This window comes from Thunnus thynnus, chromosome 17 (assembly GCF_963924715.1).
Source record: "Thunnus thynnus chromosome 17, fThuThy2.1, whole genome shotgun sequence".
Lineage (NCBI taxonomy): Eukaryota > Metazoa > Chordata > Actinopteri > Scombriformes > Scombridae > Thunnus > Thunnus thynnus.
Genome location: NC_089533.1, coordinates 3,472,348 through 3,497,343, shown reverse-complemented (window position 1 = coordinate 3,497,343; position 24,996 = coordinate 3,472,348). Strand labels below are relative to the sequence as shown.

Genomic DNA, 24,996 nt, shown 5'->3' with positions numbered 1-24,996 from the left:
ATTTTTTTTACGGAGACCTGTGAAGACACTATTACAGTAGTCAAGTCTACTAAAGATAAATGCATGGACAACTTTGTCCAAATCCTGCTGAAACATAAGTCCTTTAATTCTTGATATATTCTTGGGTGATAGTAGGCTGATTTTGTAATTGTCTTAATGTGGCTGTTGAAATTCAGGTCTGAGTCCATGACTACACCAAGATTTCTGGCTTGGTTTGTAGTTTTTAACATTATCGATTGAAGCTGAGTGCTGACTTTTAATTGTTTTTCCTTGGCTCCAAAAACAATTACTTCAGTTTTATCTTTGTTTAATTGAAGAAAATTCTGGCACATCCAATCACTTATTTGTTCAATGCACTTACTCAGTGCTTGTACAACAAAGTTGTTCAGCTGTTAGAAAACAGCTTTCTCAATGATTTTACTTAAAAATGTGAGGTTTGATATGGGCCTATAGTTGCTCATTAGTGAAGTGTCTTGATTGTTCTTTTTTAAGAGTGGCATGATGACGGCAGTTTTCAGGGCCTTTGGGAAGACACCTTAGAGAAGAGACATGTTGAAAATCTGTAGAAGATCTGAGATGTAAATAACATTTGTAATTGATGTTGAAATTGAGTGAAAATATTAGCTAGCTAACGCAAGCTCTCCTGAATCTGCTGGTTCATCTCACTCACTTACAGAACAAGCACTAACATGATCAAATGGTCAAATACCAGCATCATAACTCTCTGGAAGGCCATGGAAAGTTTGCCAAGTGCTAGGAACAACAAGTGCAAATCTACAAGCTGCTGCCGAGACAACACACACAGTTAGCCCAGCTGTTAGCATGGCCCCTGTGTAACTTAATGTCACTCAGCTAACTTTAATATCTGGCTGAAGTCATGCGATCATGAGACGTTTGTCAACACTTTAATAAGCATGAACTCATTTCAAGGTCGCACACCAAGGTATTATGAAACTGAAGCAGGTTATGTTTAATTTTTGTTGTTGTTACTGTGTATATTTGAGTCACCACAGTGGTAGTCTATGGAGTTATATGATCAGCTCAGAGTTAGTGTACCGTCATGTGTGTGTTTTTATTTATTTATTTTTATTTTTTATCATTAACACTTTTTATTATTACACATATACTTGTTTGTCTCTTGCCTCAGGTCATACATAGCTGTTTAGTCACTGCTCCACAACAACAGACTTCAACATGCATGTTGCTGCCGTTCTGTACACCACCTTAAGTCCTGCTGAGGTTCAGCTCCTGTGGCAGAGTGACAGAAGTGGGCTTCAATACACAAACACAGCACCATCCAGGAGGCTTGTATGGACCGGGACAGCAACTTTTACCTTGAGCCCCAACATCTTTTCTAGCAGCAATCAGATTGGTCAATGGACACTTCATATTAACTGGTGTGTGTTTCATAATGACTTTAAATAAGAGTAATCATGATGGTCTGTGTCTTACAGAAAAAGTAAAAATCTGAGGAAATCAATCGATCATTCAAACTTTATTTGTATAGCACCTTTCATACAGGTTAGTACAGTTCAAAGTGCTTCACATATGACTGACAAGGCGATAATAAGAAAGAACAAGAGTAGACCGTAAAAACAACAAAAAAGATTTAAAAAACAAAACAAAAATAAAAATGATGTCAATGAAATATAATAACAGATTTAAAAGCTATAATAATAATAATAATAATAATAATAATAATAATAATAATAATAATAATAATAATAAAATAGAGTTAAAGAGTTAAAAAAAAAAAGCTTGACTAAAAAAACTAGATAAAATAGATTAAAAAGACAAAACAAAGACAAATACAATCGATAAGAGAGATAAGATATTTCATCATATTAATAATATGCCCAGGGCTTGAGGAAGCTTTGGGCAGAGAGGAAGTGACCATATCTGTGTCCAGAGTGGCACACAAGTAGGTCTATCTGTGGACTCTTAGTATCTACATGACACACCCACTTGGATAGGTTTAGGCATGAGCATTGAGATGGTTAGGGTGAGGGTTGAGGGGTCAAGGGTCAGGTGGGGCGTGTCATGTAGTAAAGTGGGTTTCGTGTAGGTCTGCAAGACAGCAGATAGTGGCACAGGTGTTTTCAATGATCAGTCATTGGCGTGGAGAAGCTGAGACACTGGAGAATGTTTGCAGTTAACATCCTTGAACCCGGGTGGCTCTGGTGTAGTCCATCTTTTCTAAAAGGAAAAGAAGGGAAAAGTCACATTATAAACAATTCTTGCTCTTTGGCCACTTAAGGCTTTAGTCGTTTCAGTATTATAGTAAGTAACTTTACTTAAATCTATTTTAAAGTAAGAATTTTAATAGACTTAAAAAAAAAAAAAAAAAAAAACTGGGTCGCCAAGCTACAGGCGGCAAATATAACTCTGCTTTCATCTCCTGCTTGAAGTTCGAGATCGGCCAATATTCCCACCAATGAGAGCTCTCGTTTTCACAAGCCAGCACAGTGATTGGGTATAGCAGTTAGAAGGCGGGATCTTTCAACACAAATAGTGGACGCTTCCAAACTACATTAGTTAAGTCGTCGAAGTTAGTCCGCAAGAGGCAGAAATATCTCATTCTGCCTTCAGTTTAAAAGCATACAATTGCGCAAGGTAACAGTTTCAGAAATTATGCTTTTAATGCAGTTAGTGTTTCCATGGAGATGTATTAGCACAATGTACAATAATAATAATAATATTGTTTATATTGCACATTGCACTGTAATAATAATAATAATTATACTCATTTTATTAATCATATCTCAATATATACTATGTATATAATCATTGCACATTGGATAACTATTTTTTTATCTCACTATCTATCTCACTACTCTCATTGTATTATATACTACATATATAATTACTGCACAATGTATAATAATAACCTTTTCCATTTTAATATTCAATGTATTCTATTGTTGTGTACTGTTGTGACACTTAAACTTCCCTCGATATAAATAGTATTTCAGAGTATTTCATATTCTTATTGAATGATTTTATCTTTTCATTACTCCTCTGACAGTGAGGACAGATTTGCTCACCTGGACTTTTATTTTATTACATTAGCCATCAGCTATATTTGAGATTCATATTTTGATAATCTTTAAAGTACTGTCTGTTATCATATGGATATATACATTGTGTAAATTATTCAGGTATCAATATTTAGTACACTCAGTTCTAACATCCAGTCACCTTACTACCTTAGCAATATCCACCTGACTTGCACTAATGTACAGTGTACTATAGCATATTAACATCATTGAACAGTGTATACTCAGCAAAAAATATATTATTGTTATGGTTATATCTCTAGTCTCTATTCTATTTTTTTAGTTAATCTATTTTTTTAGGTTTGAGTTAGTCTATTTAGTTACTGTACAGAATTTAGCCTTAATTGCAGTTGTTTCTGTCTCTTTTTTTGCATTTTGATTTATGTCAAGTGTCTGCTGTAACACTTTAAAGGTGCACTGTATGAGATTTGGCCACCTGCTCCAAAGCAATTGGGGGCAGCATATCACCAGAAAATTGGGGTGTCCGTTATGTTACACTTCAGTATGTTAGTGGCGAATCAACAGTGCATTATCAGTGCTCTGTTAGTTAGCCATCTAAGTGATTATGACTTTGACTAACGCTAATGTTGAGTTAACGTTTGCTTGAATAAATCTAACATAGAAGAGGTGCTACTTCATCCTCTCATGTTGAACTGAGAGCAGACTGGACGCTACAGTGACTCACTATTGCCTCTTGAAGTACAAAGTGGTATTATGAGACAGGCTGGGGCTAGCTGGTTAGCATGCGAACTTCAGTAGATATCTCTGCAACACAATACATTCACGTCTTGAACATAACATCAAAACTGTTATTTCTTCATATTCTGTTGATAATTTCAGGTAATTTTTGAATGTTTTTAAGTAAAACTCTGGCCATATCTCACATAGTGCACCTTTAATGTCGCTATGATTACTACGCTAGCTATTAGAATTTATTTTGAAAATACTTACGGGATGACACTTGTCTTATTTTGTTGCTCTTTATAGTACCGCTAGCCCAAGTTGCAAACCGGCGCTCGGCGAGAAATAATGGAATTTTGGTGAAACTATGGTACCGAAACCGTTGAGGATGTATGCAGTTTTTGTGTTTAAGCAGTCGTCGTTTCGCAGAAGCTTTGGAGCTCTTTATTAGTGAAGTCAGAGCGCCGGGCAGAGCTAGCCGGCTAAGGAAGTTAGCCAGTTAGCTACCAAGCCGCGTCAGCTTGCCGGAGGCTGCGCTCTTGTTTCGCGCATTTCAAGCCTGCTCACCGGCCTCTCGAGCAGCGAAACCGGCACTTAAACGACAACGTTAGATCGTAGCTACACCCATGTCAAATATAAAACACTGAAACTCACGTAATCCGCTTTTAAAATGAAGCCTCGACGCCGTTTCTGCTAAGCGGCTTGTTTTCTGGAATCGCTGCTCTTTTGTTTTGACAAAGGAAGGACCGGAGTTTCTCTTTTTTTCACACCAGTTCACATCTGGTGGTTGGATAGTTTCTTTGGACATTTTGTCTTGGCAATGGCCCCACATAAGCAGAGCTCTTCAGGTGGAAGCCAGCCGGTGGGTTTTGGCTCTGGGGGGAAAGCTAACGGGTTATATCAGTCGTCCTCCGATGCGATGGCTGCAGCCAAGAAGCCCAACATGCAACTCATTCAAGCCGACCACGAGTTGTTCCTGCAGGCCTTCGAGAGTGAGTTCATGCTGCCAGCAAGTTGTTTGTTTAAATATATCATTAAGGTCACAGGGAAGCTTTATAGTGGCCATGTGAATGGTGAGATGAGTGGCTGCATAGCTGGAGGAATACATAATTTTACAGCTGTAGAGTTAACCTACTGCATACTTTCATCATCTTAGACGACTCATGTTCTTGCTACTACTGTACACTTTGAATTTTAGCCATGGTTAATGCTGATTTACTAGTAATTGTACGTGCTGCACTGCTGTCATACTTAACATTTTTTGTCGCATAACTTGTGGTAGCTGCATGTTTTCTGGTTGTTTTTGCATATTTCAATCAAGGGGAACTTACTAGATGAAGTAAAAGTTTTTGGGGCACAGGTAGATTATTAAGTCGTTCTGTTGTTCCTGTTCAACCACGTGTTTTAACTGTCTTCCAAGCACTGGAAGCTGGACTACAAGCAAGGATTGTTTCAAATAAAATGTCTTAAAATGACTTAAGAATACTCCAAATTGATGCCATCAAACGTCAAACTTTGCCAGCCCAATATGTGTATATATATGTATATAAATGTGAAGCAAAGACGTGCAGGCAGATCCTCACATTTGAGAAGATTTATTAACAAAGTTGACATGATCATTAACTAAGTGACTGATCAATCTGTGTTTGTCAGATTCAGAGTCTTCATTTTAAACGATGAACAATACATAAAGTAATGTGATGATGATGCAACTGTATTTATTCGCAGAGCCAACCCAAATCTACAGGTTCCTGCGCACCAGGAACTTGATAGCTGTGAGTGTCGCCTTCTCTTTGATATGGTCACATGATCAACTTTCCCATTTCAGATAAGTTCAAACTTTTCTGTCCCTCTTGGCATGTTGAAGTTGAACTGTAACCTCACTTTACTACTCCTTGTTACTTTTCAGCCTATATTCTTGCACAGGACACTCACCTACATGTCCCACAGAAACTCAAGGAATAACACCAAAAGGTAAAAAAAACAAACAAAAAAAACGCTTTTCATGTGCTGTTTTGTGTCCATTCATGATGGTTTTACAGTAGATTTTTTTTTTTTTGACACAGAAAATCAAATCAGCTCTCCTGAGGCACCCTTGTGTTTTAGTCAAAGGATCTTATCTCGTGACTTTGTTTCTTTCTGCTTTAGGTTTCATAACTGTCGGATTGAAAGCTTGTGTTAAATAGTTTGTCTCTTTGAAAACAGGTCAACTGTTATCTTGAGTGAAAGTTAACCGACGTGTCGGCTGCTGTAGGTGGGGGCTGGCTGGATCAGTTAGAGCTCAGATAGGAGGGAAGTTTTCAGTTAGGCTGCTTTGCATACAGACGCCGCACACACAGAAACACACACACACACAAAAAAGATCCATCTGGTTCACATGCTACTGCTTGTGGTTCAGTCTGTGCTTAAAGAGTGTGTTAAAATATATGGAGGAACTTTGTCTGGTGTTATCACATGGGTTTTTAATGTTGATGCCAGCTCTGCAGGTCATGCAGTTTATACTGTGTTTAAAAGGGCGAGTTGAATAATTGTGATGGCTGATTTTTATCAATGAATATTCAATTAACACCAATCAGATGCAAGTTGAAAAATTGGTTTATAATTAGCTTTTTATTAGCAACCAAATTGTGTTATTGAGTATCTAAAACATACAGCTGGCACCAAATGTTTGATCTTGCAAAACTGTTTGTGTTATGACTTTTGTAGAAAATTGTATAATTATCGGGAAAGTATTGTCTTGGGATTATTACCAAACCGCAAGTATCATGTTGTCACTGGTATCGAAAGATTACCTCCGATGTGAAAGACAAGCTGGCAGCTGTTTGTTTATGTTTGTTTTGTTGTTCACGTTGTCCAAAAACGTATTTATGTGCAAAAGAAAAGTTCTTCTGCGTTTAAAGAAATTCTTACAGTATTTCATTTAGTAATCTACGGATATGTAATTCCTATTGTATTACAGCACAAGTTCATGTAATATTTTAAAGATTACATTAACAAGTTAAGTCTTTTGAAACCAATTTTCTTTGATTCGTCATTTATATTTTCTCATTATATCTTATCCTCTCTACGATCAATTAAAACTTAAAAGACATAGAGATGAATTATGTTGGCATGTTTAGAATAATTGTTATCTGAATCTGAAACAAGCTCATGTTTCGGGTTAAGTAGTTTTTTGTGTTTTTTGTTTTTTTCAATCTATTTTTTGGACATTGACTCATCAGACTGCTGCTTCTCTTCATTGAGGTTCAGTAAGTTGTGTTCATTTCTCTGGACTTGGTCAGGGACTTAAAATGGCTGCCGTTAGATTAGTGTGTGTGTTATTCCTGATTTGAAGTGGATGTAGTGAACCAGGTGACGCGTCTCTGCCACTCGGCTCAGTTTCACTTTCTGCTTGCACTCGTGAACACTTCGGTCACATGAAACACTGCTTGTGATTCGATATGAATACGCTCCACACGGGGCCACTCCACAGTTCTGTATTAATCATTCACAGAGCATGAAAAACTGAAAAAAACAAAACAAAGAGAAACTAGGAAACAGGCAGGAGATTTCATAAATTAAATCAAATGCTGTTAATTTTCTGGACTTGTTTTGACTCGTTACTGAAAATCAAACTGGTTTAGTGTTCGTGCGAGGCGTTCCACGCCACGGTGGTGATATAGTGCGCCTCTTTATAAAGCTCTGTGCAAACAAAACACAGCTTCTCTCTTCTGTTGCCTTCTTGAAAGTGCCTTTTTTTAAAAAAAAAAAATGGGTCCATAACCCATCCTATCTGAGCTGGATCGCAAGTCTTTTAGGTGTTTTTTTGTGTGTAACTGTGTACAATCATTTCCAACAGTAGAATAATGGTGCTCACGTTACAGAGTAATCTACCAGGAGTGAGCGAGTGCACATATTTGGTCAGTGTAGTGCGTTGCTGGATGTTGTTGCCTTGTATTGCAGTAAAAGTTGAGCCAGAGTGACCCCCGCTTTATGAGCCAACACGGTGGTTTCATTAAAATGAAAAAGGAGGCAGCACTTACTGATGGCTTTGTTTTTTTTTTTTTTGTTTTTTTTTTTTTTCATTCTGTGCCGCTTTGCACAGCCTCACAGGTGTTTTCACTTACTGTGGCTCATTAGACGTGCGCTCAGGTTGAAGTTGGGGCAGAGTTACGCTGGGATTTATGTGCGCTCACCAAACTCTGTATTAATGATGCACTCTAGTACCCGACCCGCTGGTTTGAGCCGGTTGGCTGTGGTAACATCTGATTTTTTAAACGCAGCACACAAAACATCTCTCTGAAGCCGATTTGAATCAACAGCTCTGTGCAGCAAGTAAACAAAACACCTGCACACCTGTACCTATACCAACAGCAGCTGAACAGTACAGATTAGAGATAAAATGGCCAGGCTCATATACCAAATATATCAAGTTTATATGTATATCACATTTCAACAACAAGGCAATTCAAAGTGCTTTACATAGAGCATGAAAGGCATAAAGACAGAATATAAAAGCACCGTAATAAGACATTTAAATACAACTTAAAAAGTGTTTAAATTTGGAAATAAGAAGAAACTCAAGTATAAGAGATAAAACAGGAGAATAACAGTTACAGTGTAGTGTAAGATATAACATCAGATCATCAGAAAATTTATCACAATCGAATAATTTCATTGTTCCAGAAAAAAATGCCAAAATTTCACTGTCAAATGTGACTGTTTGATGCTTTTGTCGGACAGTACTGTGCAAAAGTTTTAGGCACTAAAAGTAAAGTGAGAATGCTCTCAAAAATATTGCTATAAATTGTTTTAATTTATCAATTAACTTCTTACAAAGTTGAGTAAACAGCAGCAGTTCTCCTCGGTTCACTTTAACGCAGTTTTTCATGGTAACTTGCAGGGAGGTTGTTGAAACCATCCTGGAGAAAGAATGTTCTTCTGTGGATTTATTATTTAGGCCATCTCAAGTGCTTCTTCATGTTAATCCCAGATCGACTCCATGATGTTGAGATCAGGACTCTGTGGGGGCCAAACCATACCATTCAACCATGTTGCAGGACTCAGTAGTTCTTTATGACTCTAGCTGTATGCTTGGGGTCATTGTCATGTCATGAATACATTTTGGACCGATCAGACACCTCTCTGATGCTATTGCATAACGGATAAGAATCTAAACATCTAGGGTGCCTAAAACTTTTGCACAGTACTGTCTATGAAAAGAGTATTTTGGGGTTCTTGACGTGTGATTGGATAAAAGAATACTTTACAAAATGTCAAATAATAATTGAAAAATGTCATCACAATTTCCCAAAACCTAAGTAAACATATTATAGAATAAAATATTAATCGATAACAAAAATAACAGTTAGTTACAGCCCTAATCTGTATATATGTTGGCTGATAAGTAACAAAAAAATGCAGTAAAGAAACTACACAATAGGTATAAAGTAATTTAGAAACTGTGTCACCGTTACACAGATGAATTTTACACTGTAAAACATCCTGCTCTGTATGTAACCTGGTCACAATGTTGTTGTTTTCTCTTAAACAAATCGAATGGAGCCGTATCAGGATGTTTTGTCTATGCTTTACTATCAGATTTTTTTAAACTCTCAAAAAATGATATCAGCCTCAAAAATCCAGTGTGGGTCAGGTTATGTTACAAATGACTAATAAACACATATTTCACGCGGCTTTTTGTGGCTGAATCCAAATGGAAACGATTCTGTACTCTCTGCCAACATTTAAAAGCGGTGAAAAGATTTAAGTTAAGTTTACAACAGCATCTCCACTACTCACTGCTGTTTTGATTATCAGCAAATATTGACTAAAACTCATATAACTGCTATGACGTTCACAGACCGCTGACTGTCTGGTGCGTCATTGTTGATTCTTATGGCCTTTTTAATATTTGTTTGTTTCAGTTTTGTACTAGAACACAGTTATGTATGTTTCAAATTATACTGTGTTTATGTTACAGAGTATTTAAAGCATCTTTTGTTGAGTGATGTGTCTGTATTAGTATGAACACAGCCTGAAGTACATTACAGTTGAGTTAGTGGGGAAAAGGTGACCATCAAAAGCAAATATTTGTTTAATAGACTTTGTCAATGGAGTCAATCTATGTCCAGAAAAAGTGCTCTGAAGTTTCTCTTGATAAAAAAAATGTTCCTGTGTTTCGGTGATGTGTTATTCTGCCTGTAGTTTTGTCATTTTTGGGTGGTGGTGGTGGTGAGGTCACTAACACCTGCTGTTCGTCTGCATGTACAGGAAAAGCTCGAAGGTTGATAATCTGCTGTTCAAAGTGGAAAAAATGAGAGGCGAACAGGAGACTCACAGGTAAACATTCTCTCTCCGGTCTCTGTTAAGTTTCTAGAAAGCACTTGTCTCTGCCAAAACTCCCCAGTGCTCCAAATATGACTCAATGTTCTGTTATCAAATGATCAAGATAAGCATATTTCCCAAATATAGAAGACCTGAAGATGTCAGCGGGGACATGCTGGCCTCAGTCAGTACTTTCCAACATATCAGTCCCATATCCTATCTATTGTTGGGAGTGTATACGTAGTTAGACTGTCCATGTGTATCAGTAAATGAATGAATAAACCAGTTTCCTGTCTTAATCATGCAACTTCCTGACTTAAAACTTGATTCAGGATTGGATAAATGATTAATTTCTTCTATGACCATGACCATTCTCAGACCATGTGAACTTCCTGTCCAGTGCATATTTGATCAAACATAACATCACCTATTAAGATTTAATGGAAAAGTAATAAGTTTCTTCTGCTTTTTCTCTCCAGCTTGGCCTCTAATCTGCAGCTCACCTTTACTGGCTTCTTTCATAAAGCTGGTAAGTTTGTCCCTCTCAGACTTCCTTTTAGCTTTTGTCAGATTTGGCATTTCCACTGACTTCATGTCCTTTGTCTGGTTATGTATTATTGTGCTCTTAGGGAAGCCATCTCAGGACAGTGAGAATGAGCAGAACTCTGTTTCTCTGGAGGTGCTGCTGGTCAAAGTTTGCCACAAGAAAAGGAAGGTGTGTGCATGTCTTATCAACAAGTAACAAACACGAGCCTTAGCTACTGAAAAGTGGACTTTGTGAAGTTTGCACACAACACCAGTGATGTCGTCGTGTTATTTTCTGCTTTATGAAGGTTAATTAGTGGAACATCAGAACTATAAACAAGCCCTTTTTCCTGTGTCCTGTCCAGGATGTGAGCTGCCCAGTAAAGCAGGTCCCTACAGGGAAAAAGCAGGTTCCTCTGAACCCAGACACAAGCGCCGGAGGCCAGGCCAAGCCAGGATCCTTCCCCTCCCTGCTGGTTCCCAGTAGCGAGTTTGAACCCAGCAACTCTCACATGGTCAAGTCTTACTCGCTGCTCTTCAGAGTATCGAGGCCCGGATACCCCCGAGCGCAGATCAACGGCCTGGCCAACGGAGAGACTCACCACAACAGAGGTACTGTTGTACTTGGGTCTTATTTTTGTAGTTTTTACTGTTATTTCTGTACATATTATACATATCAGTGTATGTCTGGGATCTGGGAATGTGGCAAAAAAAAATACTTAATTGGCATGAATATAAGACGATCCCTCCTCCCTTTCCAACACCTGTTTTTTGAAAAATACTTTTTGAAGATACAACATGCTTTCACACTCGTCTTGTTGAGAAAGTTTCCCAGAGATACTGTTAACCCAAGGTGAAGAGAGTCCTCATCCTCGAAGCCTTTTCTGTTGTAAATTTGAAATACTCCCATGAAAGCAGAACATAAATCCCCCATTTGTGCATCTTGTCCATCAGTCACACACTCGAACTCTCTATTGTCAGGCTTTTGGAAGCAGTCAAAATAATTTTCTTCGGCAGTTGACATTTTTCAGACTGTTTGAGCTCCTCGTCCTCTGTGACAGCAGTAATCCTTGGCTGCTTCACAGGCGATTCGGACCTCAAAGATGTCATTTTCATTTTTTTCCTCCATCACAGAAAAAGGCAAGGCAAGTTTATTTGTATAGCACATTTCAACAGCAAGGCAATTCAAAGTGCTTTACATAGAGCATAAAAGGCATCAAAACAGAATATAAAAGCAACACAAGTAAAAAGACATTTAAATACAATTGTACAATACAAGTGTTAAATTTGGAAACCAAAAGAAGCTAAAGAGGAATAAGACGGATAAAACAGGAGAATAACCCTCAAATTTGGTTTAATAAAAGGCAGCAGCAAACAGAAAAGTCTTCAGCTGTGACATAAAAGAAGAGTTGCAGTTTTCTGGGAGTTTGTTCCAGATACGTGGAGCATAAAAACTGAACAGCTGCTTCTGCAGGTTTAGTTTTTACTCTGTGGACAGAAAGCAGACCTGTCCTAGACCACCTGAGAGGTCTGGATGGTTCATAATGGAGCAGCAGATCAGAAATGTATTTCGGCCCTAAACCATTCAATGCTTTATAAACCAACAGCAGTATCTTAAAATCAATTCTTTGACAGACAGGAAACCAGTGTAAAAATCTAAAAACTGGAGTGATATGATCCACTTTCTTGGTCTTAGTGAGGACTCGAGCAGCAGCGTTCTGAATCAGCTGCAGCTGTCTGATTGATTTTTTTAGGGAGACCTGTGAAGACAGCCTTACAGTAGTCAAGTCTACTGAAGATAAATACATGGACAAGTTTTTCCAAATCCTGCTGAAACATAAGTCCTTTAATTCTTGATATATTCTTTAGGTGATAGTAGGCTGACTTTGTAGTTGTCTTAATGTGGCTGTTGAAATTCAGGTCTGAGTCCATGACTACACCAAGATTTCTGGCTTAGTTTTTAGTTTTTAACATTATCGATTGAAGCTGAGTGCTGACTCTTAAACACTCTTCCTTGGCTCCAAAAACAATTACTTCAGTTTTGTCTTTGTTTAATTGAATAAAATTCTGGCACATCCAGTCGTTGATTTGTTCAATGCACTTACTCATATCGCTTGTATTGGACCATAGTCCCCTGGTGATACGGTTATGTAAATTTGTGTGTCATCTGCATAACTGTGTTAACATATTTTGTTGTTGTCCATTATCTGAGCCAGTGGGAACATTGTAGATGTTGAACAGAAGAGGCCCCAGAATGGAGCCTTGGGGAACTCCGCATGTCATTTTTGTCCGCTCAAATGTGTAATTACCTATAGACACAAAATAGTCCCTGTCCTTTAAGTAGGATTCAAACCAGCTCAGTACTGTGCCAGAAGGTCCCACACAGTTTTCCAGTCTGTCTAGTAATATGTTGTGGTCAACCGTGTCAAATGTAGATCCAGTAATACTAATACTGTAATTCTGCCACTGTCAGTGTTTAAGTGAATGTCATTGAAGACCTTAACAAGAGCAGTCCTGTTATGAAGATGTTACAAACCTTCAGAGAGTCCTTCAGGTTAAACTGAGCTAACCAAACACTTTTACAGCTGAATGACTTAAATACACTCGCTAGCCTAGCAACATTAATGCTAGAAACAACCCATAATGCAACACACCTTATTGGAGCCGGTGTCGCAGTGATACTCTCTCCATTCAGAGAGGGTTTCTGATCATGTGAACACGTAATTGTCACATCCTCAAATATAAGATGACCCCACCTTTTCAAGTGTGATTTCCAGAGTAAAATATCGTCTTACATTTGGGCTAGTACGATAAATCATATGACAATTTTTCATCATATCAAGAATTACACTACAAAAAAAAGAATCAAGTGTCTTTTTTCCTTGATTGTGGGATATCAGAATGTGATCACCACACTGGTATCTGGTTGTTTGTGATCACTGAGGATACATTGATCAAATTTTCTGATCCTGACCTTCATCTTGAGCCTTGTGTGGCAGAGAAAGGGGTACATGTCACTGTGTGTCTGTTTCAGATTTTACAGAGGAAGTTATAAACAGGAAGAGGAGGAGCTCCTCTCTCAGGGAGGAGGGAGAAACCACATTTGTGGCTCAGATGACTGTCTTTGATAAAAACAGGTGAAAAGCACACACACACACACACATATTGACACAAACTGTCACCTTCTTACAAACAGGAAAAAGTGTTGTTATAATCTCTTTTGCAGCAAGTGAAAAACTGTTGTCGTGTGCTTTTTGTGCAGACGTCTGCAGTTGTTAGATGGGGAATATGAGGTGTCTATGCAAGAGATGGAGGAGTGTCCCGTCAATAAGAAAAGGGCGACCTGGGAGACCATCCTGGACGGAAAGGTGTGTGCGAGAGAGAAACTTGTAAAAGCAATTTGAGGGAGGAAGCATTAATGTTGATCCAGCAAAGCTTCACACTAAAGATATTTCCACACGTCTAAATTAACGTGTACCTTATGGTTCAGTCCTTGTGTTTGTATTGTTTCGTGCACATCAAAGATTTAATTTTGTGCGATACAAGATTGTATCTCAACCTGTTCATTGAACAATCTGACTCATCTTCACAGGCTGAGGTCAACCGTAACAAAAAAAGCCATCAGATCAAGTTGTCTGACATAAACAGGAAAGAGTCTTTTTTTACACTCATAGAACAAAAATTTAGTGACCCTGTGAACATATAAAAACATGATCCTACCTTTAAACTCACTGTTAGTTGGTGAATCTTACCGTCCTCCATCTGCCGCATTAAGATAAGAGAAACCAATACTGCTAGAGCGATCGTAATGTTTTATATAATATAGAATTGGTAAATTAAATTAAGTAAAATGTTTCAGCTTGAAATGTCTCCTGTAATATTCAAAGTCCATGAAAACTTGGGTTTAAGTCTTTCTCTGTACCATTAAATATTCTTTAATAAACAAACAACATGTAGTTTAGTATCAAATTTAGATTAAAATGCTGCTAAATCCACCTCAGATCAGTGAGAAAAGTGATATCAAGAACAGGAATGCAAAAATAACCAAAACTGTTTTAACTCTGGCAGAAAATAGTGTGTTAATGTAGGACCCATCTCTGATAGTAAGAAGCTGACTGAGAAAATATGTTTTCAGGGTCTTTTAATGTAAATGTTATGTTGTCACCGTCATGGTGTCTCTCTCTACGTTTTATCACACAAATACATTTACCAGGGATGTAAAAAGTTAACATTTGTGAGAGTTAATGTTCATTTTTGGATTGTAAACACAGATGTTTCAGTATGGTTTTGGGACTCCTCTGAGAAGAGTCAATCTGGAGTTAACCTAGTTAATAGTCATGTTAAAAGTTAGGATAAGGCTACTGATATTCAATGTTCTTGTTCATGTCAACACATTTGCATGAAAAGACCAAAGTAAACAATGTGTTATTTTGTCTCCCAGAAGTTTCTAACTTCCAGACCCTGTCTGTGGCTTTCAGCTCCAAGCCCATTGTTTCCTTCTGAAAATCTCATCTTTAAAATTCTGCCTCAAATATATATAGTCTCATTTTTTTAAAAAGGCTCAGTAATTTGTTAAAATAGCTGCACATTGTAGTTTTTAGCAAACATCATTCAAACAGGAGGAAATAGTGCATTTCTTGGGGACTATTTTCAGCGGTGGATGAATCAACATTTGGTTCTCTAGTCAGTACTTCTGGCAGCAGGATGGTGTGTGTGTGTGTGTGTGTGGGATTGAGTTAAAATAAACCGCAGTGTGTGTGTGTGTGTGTGTGTGTGTGTGTTCATGGTGATGAAAGAACATGTCACCCAGTGGGATGGTCTGACTCATTGATGTGTTTTTAATAGTTTTTGGACAACAATGAAGCTCTTTGGATACACAGACAATACAATATGACCAGATTTATCATTTTAAAGCAGGCGTAGTGAAACCATCTGCTCTCCTTCTGTAGCGCCTGCCTCCATTTGAGAGTTTCTCTCAGGGTCCCACGCTGCAGTTCACCCTGCGCTGGACCAGTGACTCCTCTGATCGCTCCACTGCACCTGTAGCTAAACCTCTGGCCACCCGCAACTCTGAGACCAACCAGGACCCCAGACCCAGCACCCTGAGAGCCACACACACACTGGGTGAGCAAAAGACAAAGTCACTCAAAAACCAGCAGCACATGTAATGATTTAGATTTTATAGCAAGAAATCTGTTTCTATACATATAAATAATTATAGTTAATCAGACAGTGGTGAAACTTTTCATCTGCTCTGTTAAAAGTGAATCATATGGTTCCATTTAAAACTCTTTGTCTTTCTCCTTTGTGCTGCTGCAGCTGTTAAAGAATCCATCAACGCTGACGTTCAAACTAGAAGAGAACTAATCTCAGCCGAGCCACGACAGAAACTACGGATCTTCTACCAGGTTAGAGTCTCACTTGACATCCACGTAGCATTCCTTGATCTGCATTTGAACTTATCACAGACTTATCATCGTTATAACTACAAATCACCAGGAATCAGATCATTCAAGAGGTAACATATTTTGTTGTTTTCCATAATCTGAGCTAGTGGTAGCATGTAGATATTGAACAGAAGAGGACCCAGAACGGAGCCTTGGGGAACTCCACATGTCATTTTTGTCCGCTCAGATATGTAATTACCTATAGACAAAAAGTTTTATGACCCACATCTTCTTATTTATCATCTTAACCAAACATTATCACGTCACTTATCTGTCATTGTCCTTGGATTCACATGAGGCTGCAGCGTTATGTAATCAAACTCAGCATGAATGAAGCCGAGTTTTAACACTAATTCACACCAGAGGCGAGACATCAGTTCCATCCACTGCACCAGTGTTAGCACAGCTAGTGTCCTCACCACCAGCTGAGCTGAGAGGACAGCTGCTGGCTGAAACGATGATGTTATGGAGCCTTACCAGTGAGCTATTAGCACCAGGGCCCTTGAACTGGCCGAATGAACCTGTTAGTTCCTGTTAGTAGTTACACCTGTGCTTTTCCTGCTGTGGTCAACCCAATTTTATGTATTTCCCCCACCAGCTGTAGCTTCATGTGTCCAAAGTCAAACTGGAAACCTTGATTAAAAATAGTTTATATGTTTATAACGTAGAGAAACAAACACTTTTATGTCTGTGACCAAGAGCGGAAAAATTCAGTTTCTAATATGAGTTTGCCTCCGTCTCTGCTCAGGGTTCAGTAGGCGTTTTTGTCTCTCTCTCTCTCTCTCTCTCTCTCTCTCTCTCTCTCTCTCTCTCTCACATCCATCGTCTGTGTTTTTCTGTCCAGTTCCAGTACAACCACAACACTCGGCAGCAGACGGAGGCCAGAGACGACCTCCACTGTCCCTGGTGTACCCTCAACTGCAGGAAGCTCTACAGTCTGGTCAAACACCTCAAACTGTCCCACTCCCGCTTCATCTTCAACTACGTGGTGAGACGGACTTACACCGGAAATATCCTGACAAATTAAGAAAACTACTGAGTCAAACTAAAACTAAAAGTTTAAAAGAAATAGAAACTGAAAAAGTAGCTCATGTGAAATTTGCTGACTGTAAAATAACCGACTTCTTAAAAGCTAAATATTGGTGTGTTGACTATAAAAGGATAAAAGACCGAGACAGAAATGGCAAAACAAAACCTGCATAATTAAGTAAAGTCTCAGATAACTCGCATTTAGCTATATATAATAGTGTCTATATTAATAATTGATTATTGACAAGATGATGAAATCAGTAAGTATTTAGTATAAGTATAAATAAATATAAAAGCCAAACAAACCATCCATCTGCATTAATTTCTCAATTCCTTAGTAATAATAATAAAAATAATGATGCACTTACAGCACCTATACATGCGTGAATCAAGATTAAAATGTGTATTTACAAAGTAAGCAGGCGATGTAAGATACAAAAATGAAATAATATACTAACATACTACACAAGAAATATAATAAGATAAAAGATTTAAATAAAAAAAACATACACTGATTACATTACTTGCCCACCATCTATTTTTTTTTTTAAATAGAAAGTATCAGTGCCCACATTCATCAAATAAAAGAAAAAATATTAAGTGTGTTATCAATACTTTGACGACAGACGCTACTATCATAACCTGAAAGTGTCTGTGAGTCTGCAGCAGAGTGAGACGTCTGTCCTCCCTCCTGCTCTCTGCTGTAAACACACGTCGCTGTTAGCGAGCAGCTGCTCTCATGTCTCCCCGGATCTCGGTGCTTGTTTTTTCTGCAGAAACTCTCCCGCTCTCTGCCTGTTCAGCCTGCTCTCTCTCCAGATGACAGGCAGGTTGCTCCGGTTCTGGTTCTAACCGGCTGGTTGTCCGCCAGCTCGTCCCTGCGTCTGTGTGCGCAGCAGCCCGGCTGTACGCAGAGGACGACCCGCTGGCAGCAGCCTGACGCCCGCCGTCACTAACTCTTAAATAAGGGGAAGAGCTAAACTAAAAATCTAACGTTAAAGATCAAAGTAAGCTCTCTACAGATATTGAGCACCATCTTATCTTGTGAAATGTCTTGTCTAACTGGTAACACCGGTGTTGTGACAAGTTAATTAACCAGTGGGGAAATTTCCTCACCGCGGCGTCCCTACATTCAACTGCACAGCAACACAACATCCTCTGTCCTTAGACTCTCCTTAGACGTTGATAACAAAGGTGTGAAATGATGAGAAGTTTGAGTGATTTTTAAAAATGTCACAGAGGCGGCGAAAGTCTGGAGTCATGACAGGTTATAACTGTTGTGGATATTTCTGAGCGATGGTCAACACTTCAGTGGAGAGAAGCACACACGAGCCTTCGATGTCTTAATGCTGAGAATGTTTATTGAAGTTACTTGATGAAGGAGAACCGAAAACAGCGAACATCCAAGTTGGTGTAACTCGGATGCTGTCTCTTCCCGTTCTGCCCTCTGACAGTCTGAGTGTTTAACTCGGCCTACGATTTGAAAAATCAGTCTAATCGGCCCACTAGTTTCTATTTGGCTACACATTCCACCTATCTTTGTTGTCTTGGCCTACCATGGCACTGCTGATATACTCTTTATCAGAGAGGTTTCTGCTTTCACCAAAACATCACAGACAGCTGACGTCTCGAGGAGAGATTAAGAATTACAGCGTGACCTCAAGGCGTCGTCTTGACCCGATGTCACTCCGACCTGTAAACCCCTAAAGACGGAAAACTCCGTAACAATATCCACATCTGTTCAAATTACAAAGCTTTAATCTGAGGTGTTTTACAACATTTTTTCTTCAAGTTGTCTGACTAGAGCTTTATTTCTCCCTCTCATGCAAATAAACGCTACAGAATGTGAACATAGTCGCATCCGAATATGAATTTATTGACTTTAAATTGTGTTTTCAATTAAAATATTTAAAAAAAAAAAAAGATTTATTCATTATTTTGTCCAGTTATACATTTGTAAAAATTTCTTATCATCCGATCGCTACTGATCGTCACCGTGTTCTTCATCAGTATTTGAGGATGTATGTTCAAATACTGCAGTGATTAGTTATAATAATTAATAAACGGACAGAAAATTAATCATTTTGATAATCAATTAATCATTTTATTTATGTTTTTTAAGGAAAAAAGTCCCAATTGTCTGGTTACAGTTTCTTAAATGAACAGAATTTGACATTTGAAGACATCACCTTTGACTTCAGGAAACAATTATCAACATTTTTCACCATTTTCTGACATTTTATAGACCAAACAACTAATCGATTTAATAAAGGAAAATAATTGACATGGCATTAATAATCCAGTCTGGAGTCCACTGTGGTTTACTATGTTGTTTTGATGTTTTTTTATTTACACACACCTCTTTGTGACCTCTGGCAGCCGCATCCTAAAGGAGCAAAGATCGAGGTGTCTATCAACGAGAGTTACGATGGTTCGTATGCAGGAAACCCTCAGGACATCCACAGCCAGCCGGGCTTCGCTTTCAGCAGGAACGGCCCCGTCAAAAGAACCGCTGTTACTCACATTCTGGTCTGCAGGTACTGACTGAAACATTTACTCTCTATTTTCATCATTTAGCTTCTCTACGAGCCTTATTTCCTAACAAGGATGCCAAGAATATCTGAGGATTTAACCCGCTGTCCCGTCTCTGTTCTCCGTCCAGACCTAAAAGGACAAAGCCGAGTCTGTCTGAGTTTCTGGAGTCGGAGGACGGTGATCCGGAGCAGCAGAGGCCGTACATCAGCGGACACAACCGCCTCTACTTCCACAGTGACAGCTGCGTGCCGCTGCGGCCTCAGGAGATGGAGGTGGACAGCGAGGATGAGAGGGACCCCGACTGGCTCAAAGAGAAGACCGTAAAGGTCAGTTTACTCTTCGTGGGGAGTCCTGCTAAGCATGTGGAAACAGACAGTTGTGGGTATGAATGTCTGTTTCAGGAAAAGTTGGGAAGGTGAGTGAGGGAGGTTATCTCACAGGTCCCCCAAATACTGCATATCCGGAGCACCCCTTTAATCCGTCAGCACCAAATAACATAAAGCATAAAATAAACCGCAGGTCACATGATGCTGTTGCACCCAGAAAGAAAAGAAGAAACACTCCTCACATTCAAAAAAGTTGCTATTTGAATGATCACATGTTCAGTATATAATTACAATCCACCAAGAGCTCAATAAAGATTATTTTCATGTGAGAGAGACGCCATGTTTGGATCCTCATCCAGTGTTTAATACGTCCATGGAGCTTTGTTTTGTTGTTTGTCTCACACACACACACACACGTGTGCATAGTACAATAAGAAAAAGTATGAAACCATTTCTTTTTTCTTTTGTTGATGTGACTTTTTTGTCTTTTGCCTGTTTTGTTGCTTCTTCTTCTTGTCTTCTCCTGCGTGGTTTCCGTGTTAATCACTTATCTTGCACTATCAATAAAAAAAACAACAACGGTGAATTTAAATCGTGCCTCAGCTTTCTCAGAGACTCTAGATACGTTCCTGTGATATTACTCTGGAAGCTGCAGCCACAGACGCTTCACTGCGTTTTCAGTCAATTACTTTGGGAAAACTAATAATATAATTAAGTAATAATATTCCTCTTCACTTGTATTGACTTGGAATAAATATCACCCACATCCTGTCTGACTGCTCTGCTCTCACTGCAGCAAATCGAGGAGTTCACTGACGTCAACGAGGGCGAGAAGGAGATCATGAAGCTGTGGAACCTGCACGTCATGAAGCACGGGTGTGTGTGTGTGTGTGTGTGTGTGTGCGAAAGCCGCTTAAAGCCTCGGGCGCTGCACGATTGTTGACTTATTTAAAACTCTCAGTTTGTTTTGGCCTAATTCTTCTAAAAAATAATATCTCATGTGTAAACTGAGGTTTTACAGTTTATATAAGACACAGCTGATTTCTCACAGTCAACTGGTCTCTTCTGAGCATGTAAACACATTAAATGGTGTATTTAGAGACAAGTTTCAACCATCGTATTAACTCTGTCTGTCCTCCTTCCAGCTTCATAGCCGACAACCAGATGAACAAGGCCTGCCTGGTGTTCGCCGAGCACCACGGCGCCTACATCGTCCAGCACAACCTCTGCCGCAACTTCCTGCTTCACCTGATCAGCATGCACGACTTCAACCTGATCAGCACGACGACCATCGACCGGGCCATGGCGGGACTCCGCCTCATCCAGAACCAGGCCGCTCAGAGAAGCAAAGACAGAGGGGTGGGGGGTGAGGAGGAGGTGGAGGACGAGGAAGAGGAGGAAGAGGAGGACTGGGAGACGGCCGTGGAGTCCCAGCCGGAGCCGGATCCCGATCCCGATCCCGATCCGTCTGAGTATAAACCCTGTAGCGATGAGACTAGCGGCGGCGGCGGCGGCTGCCTGGAGAATGGAAACCAGCGGGAGCAGAAACTCTCCGGTCCGGATTCAGACTGAGAGTCGCTGTTTTTGGCAGAAGTTAAACCGGAGAGCCACAAAGATCCCAAACAGGACGTTGGGTTTTGGGGAAAAAAAAAAAAAAAAGGCAGGCGGCAGAGGCCAGAATCAACAAACAAAACACACACACACACACACACACACACACACAGGTTACTGCAGGGATGATGTTTTCAAAGGCAGGTAACATCGTAAACTAGACAAACTTTTAATTATGGAAGGTGTTTGTGGGTTTTTTTTTCACATTTTTACATTGAAGAGACACTTCAGAAGCATTTTATAACTGGGGGGGGGGGGGAGTCAGACATTCAGAAAACTTGAAGCTATGAAATCATTATTTTCTCCCACATAGTGTCCGGACAGATTCCCACACTAGGGTTCATTCAGCTCACAACCAAATACTGCCACATGTTCTTCTTCTCCTTTTCATTTCCAGCCCACCAGCTTTATTAACTACGGATCAGTCCACAAAACATATCCAGTCCTCCTCGGTCTGGATTTTGTGGACTGAACTGAGCCGAGCACAGATTTTTAGGATTTTTTTTTTGTGATCTCGAAGTTTGGAAATCTGCTTTGACATATTTTTCTGCAGCGGTTTTGGAAGGTTCAACAGGGAAACATCTGATCACATCTGGCTGCTGGACTCTTTTTTTTTTTTTTTTTTCACCGTGTTTTAGAAAAAAAAAAAAAACGATAAAGCTGATCGACTTACAGACGCAGCTTTTCCTTCTCGCCTCAACAAACACCGACTCTTCTCTAAACTGTAATTTTCAAAATCTGACGCCGCACGCGCTCAGATGTTAAAAACTCGCGGTTTGATTTTTGTGCTCCGTCAACAGAAAACTTCACATGGGATCATTTCTGTCGTCTTCCTCGGTGTGAACTTCCGGGGGAACACTCCACCAAAGGTTTTTCTTTCTAATCGCTGAGTGTGTTTACATGCACGTTAGTGTCACAGGACTCCGATCCAGGTCTTCAGGTCCTGCTCTGAACCTCAACAGTCGACATGAAGCCGCTTCGGTTTCTGGCTCCCTGAACTCTGCTGCTCTTTCACGCCATTTTTTTTTTTTTTTTATGGATTTCGGTCTCAGAACATTTAATTCTTAATGATTCACTCGTTACTGATATCAGACTTTCACTTCACCACATTGATCATCATTATATTGTTATTTATCATGATGCTTAGTTTGTTTGTTTTTTTAAGTGCTGAGTGACTTGAGTCGAATACAAACCCGCTCAGTATCCGGTTTGAGGGCTCAGCTGAGACTCTGTAAGCAGGCAAATAAACTGGATTTACCAGGGGGGAAAAAGCAGATAAGAAGTGGGACACTAGTGTGCATGAACTCACACTTCCGGTTCATTTCTACTACTGGTGCTAGATTTTATTTTTTAATCACTCAGAGTAAATAAGTCTCGGCCCACTTCTTACAGCGACCTCCACTGCCAGCGCTCGCAAACACCAGGATGCATCACTGCTTTTTTTTTTTTTTGTTTGTTTGTTTCTCCGCTGAGCCCGGAAGTGTCACGTTTCATCCTCCGTCTTTGAAGTCCAAAAATCATGAGAGAGAATCTGTTGTCGCGCTAACAGAGTGACGCAGCGTCGCGTTTCAGTAGCTCTCAGAATTGCAGCTCTTATTTTGAAAAGTGTCGTGTGAGTCGAGTGTTTGTTTGGAGTCGAGGAGCGTAGATGTGGAGGTGCAGGTTCAGTCCACAAAAAGGCCACGCTGAGTTTGTTGATCCACAGTGAATGAATTATCAAAAAAAGTTACTGATTCTACTTTTTCAAGGTGTTTATCCAGGTGCTGGTTCCAGTTTTTCTTTAATTGAGGAAATTGCTGCTTTTGTTTTGAAATCATTATAACTGAATACTTTTGGACAGTTAAACAAAAGGACTCTGGGAACAGCTGATGGGTGTTGTTCCCTCCTTTTATCAACTTAAATGGTTAATTAACAAAAGAATGATTAATGAAGAAGGAGGCAGAGCCTGAAACAGCACACAGCTAGATATCAATCAATCAATATCATCATTAACTGGAGTTGAGCAAATAGCCGCGTATTTCTTTTATCATTTGTCATTTTTGGTTATATTTTTCCTCGTGTTGTTTCTGCAACCGCCCACTGCAACTCTTATGTATATAAAACTCTGTGAAACTATGTGTAATAAATTAGCTTTGGATTATGATTGCTTGGAAACCAGCTGGAGGGTTTTTGTAGTTTCTTAGTTTACAGACCAAAGGGGATGAATTTGCTGCAGATTTCTCCGCTCTTGTGAAAATGTTCTTGCTTTTTTTTTTTTTTTTTTTTTTTTTTTTTTTGTAAAAAAAAAATGGAAAAAAAAAAAAATCTTCAGAGCAGACTCAGGCTGCATCTGTGAACTGGCACCATATGACCCGGTGTCCTCACTGCCTTGAAATCTGAAAATTTGGCATCAGTGAGAGAAACAGCACATAGTTCAGACGCTGATGCTGCATTAAAGTTGAAGTTTTACTGCTCCATATTTAACAGATGATATGCAGTACGAGCCTGCAGATGTAGCCAGCTGTCGGGACTGACATGGGAACTGATCATATTTCGAGGTTTGATAGGAACTTCTCGTTTTATAGCCCCGCTCTTTTAAAAAAAAAAAAAAAAAGCTTTACATCAATCAGAGATCTGACGGTGACAAATCCAGCACGCAGAAGTCTGGTTCGCTGTTTGGGTTCATATATGTGACAGTTCTGAGTGACGTGCAGAGCACTTTTTGGTTTGGATGGAGCCTTCTGTAGATTTTTAAAGGGTTTTTTTTTTTTTTTTGTCCGTTCACGAGACCAGCAGCATTTTGCACAAGATGGGAGGAGCCATGTCAAGAAAACAAGACTTTTCTTCAAACAATAATGTAAAACCAGCTTGACGTTGTGAACTTTTGAGTTGAGTCAGAATGGTTTTCTATTAAAAGAACAATTTTGTACTGTTGTCGACCACATGGTCTCTTTCTTTCTTTCAGTAACGTTTTGTTTTATTAAGCTGCTGACTTATTAAATTCTCTCCGGCGATATTATGCATTAATCAAGCTACTCAACACAGTGTCGACCTTTTTAAAGCTGAGTTATCACCATGTAGTTTGTATCAATGCCTTGATTCAACAAAGTCACGTAATTCCACCACGAACGGCGTCTCGCTGTAACGAGTTAGTGTTTGTTTTCAATGTAAAATCATGAGTTCAGTGCGGTCAGGTAAAGAAATTTAAATTAAAAGGGATTAATTGGCATGACTGTAATATACATTTGTCTACTCGTCATTTTTGAAAATTATTTGATCATAAAAGCATCCTGCTGGTTTTCCTCCAGTGGTTTACAGATCTCTATTTCTTTAACTGGGTGTAAAACTGAACATTAATCATATTGAAAATTGATTTTTAAGATTTCAATGTGTAGGCCAGAGCATTTTTTAAAAGACAGGTCTAGAAAACCATAAAAAAAGAGGCTGTTTATGAATAATTTGTCTTAGAATATATTGTTTTTTTTAGTATCTCTGCCCCAC

At 39.2% G+C, this 24,996-nt stretch overlaps 1 protein-coding gene and 1 pseudogene across 1 annotated transcript; one reads left to right on the top strand and one right to left on the bottom strand.

The window, feature by feature from the left end:
- The first annotated feature begins 4,017 nt into the window (after positions 1-4,017).
- Positions 4,018-24,434, top strand: LOC137200862 (polycomb protein suz12-B-like). Its single transcript, XM_067615548.1, has 16 exons — positions 4,018-4,729; positions 5,466-5,512; positions 5,647-5,711; positions 9,990-10,058; positions 10,523-10,572; positions 10,673-10,758; positions 10,934-11,180; positions 13,603-13,705; positions 13,831-13,936; positions 15,518-15,692; positions 15,888-15,976; positions 16,860-17,003; positions 19,424-19,581; positions 19,707-19,905; positions 20,702-20,781; positions 21,051-24,434. The coding sequence occupies exons 1-16, from the start codon at positions 4,558-4,560 to the stop codon at positions 21,475-21,477; spliced, it is 2,217 nt and encodes a 738-aa protein (XP_067471649.1). The 5' UTR covers positions 4,018-4,557; the 3' UTR covers positions 21,478-24,434.
- Positions 11,202-13,548, bottom strand: LOC137168201 (uncharacterized; annotated as a pseudogene).
- Positions 24,435-24,996: the final 562 nt, after the last annotated feature.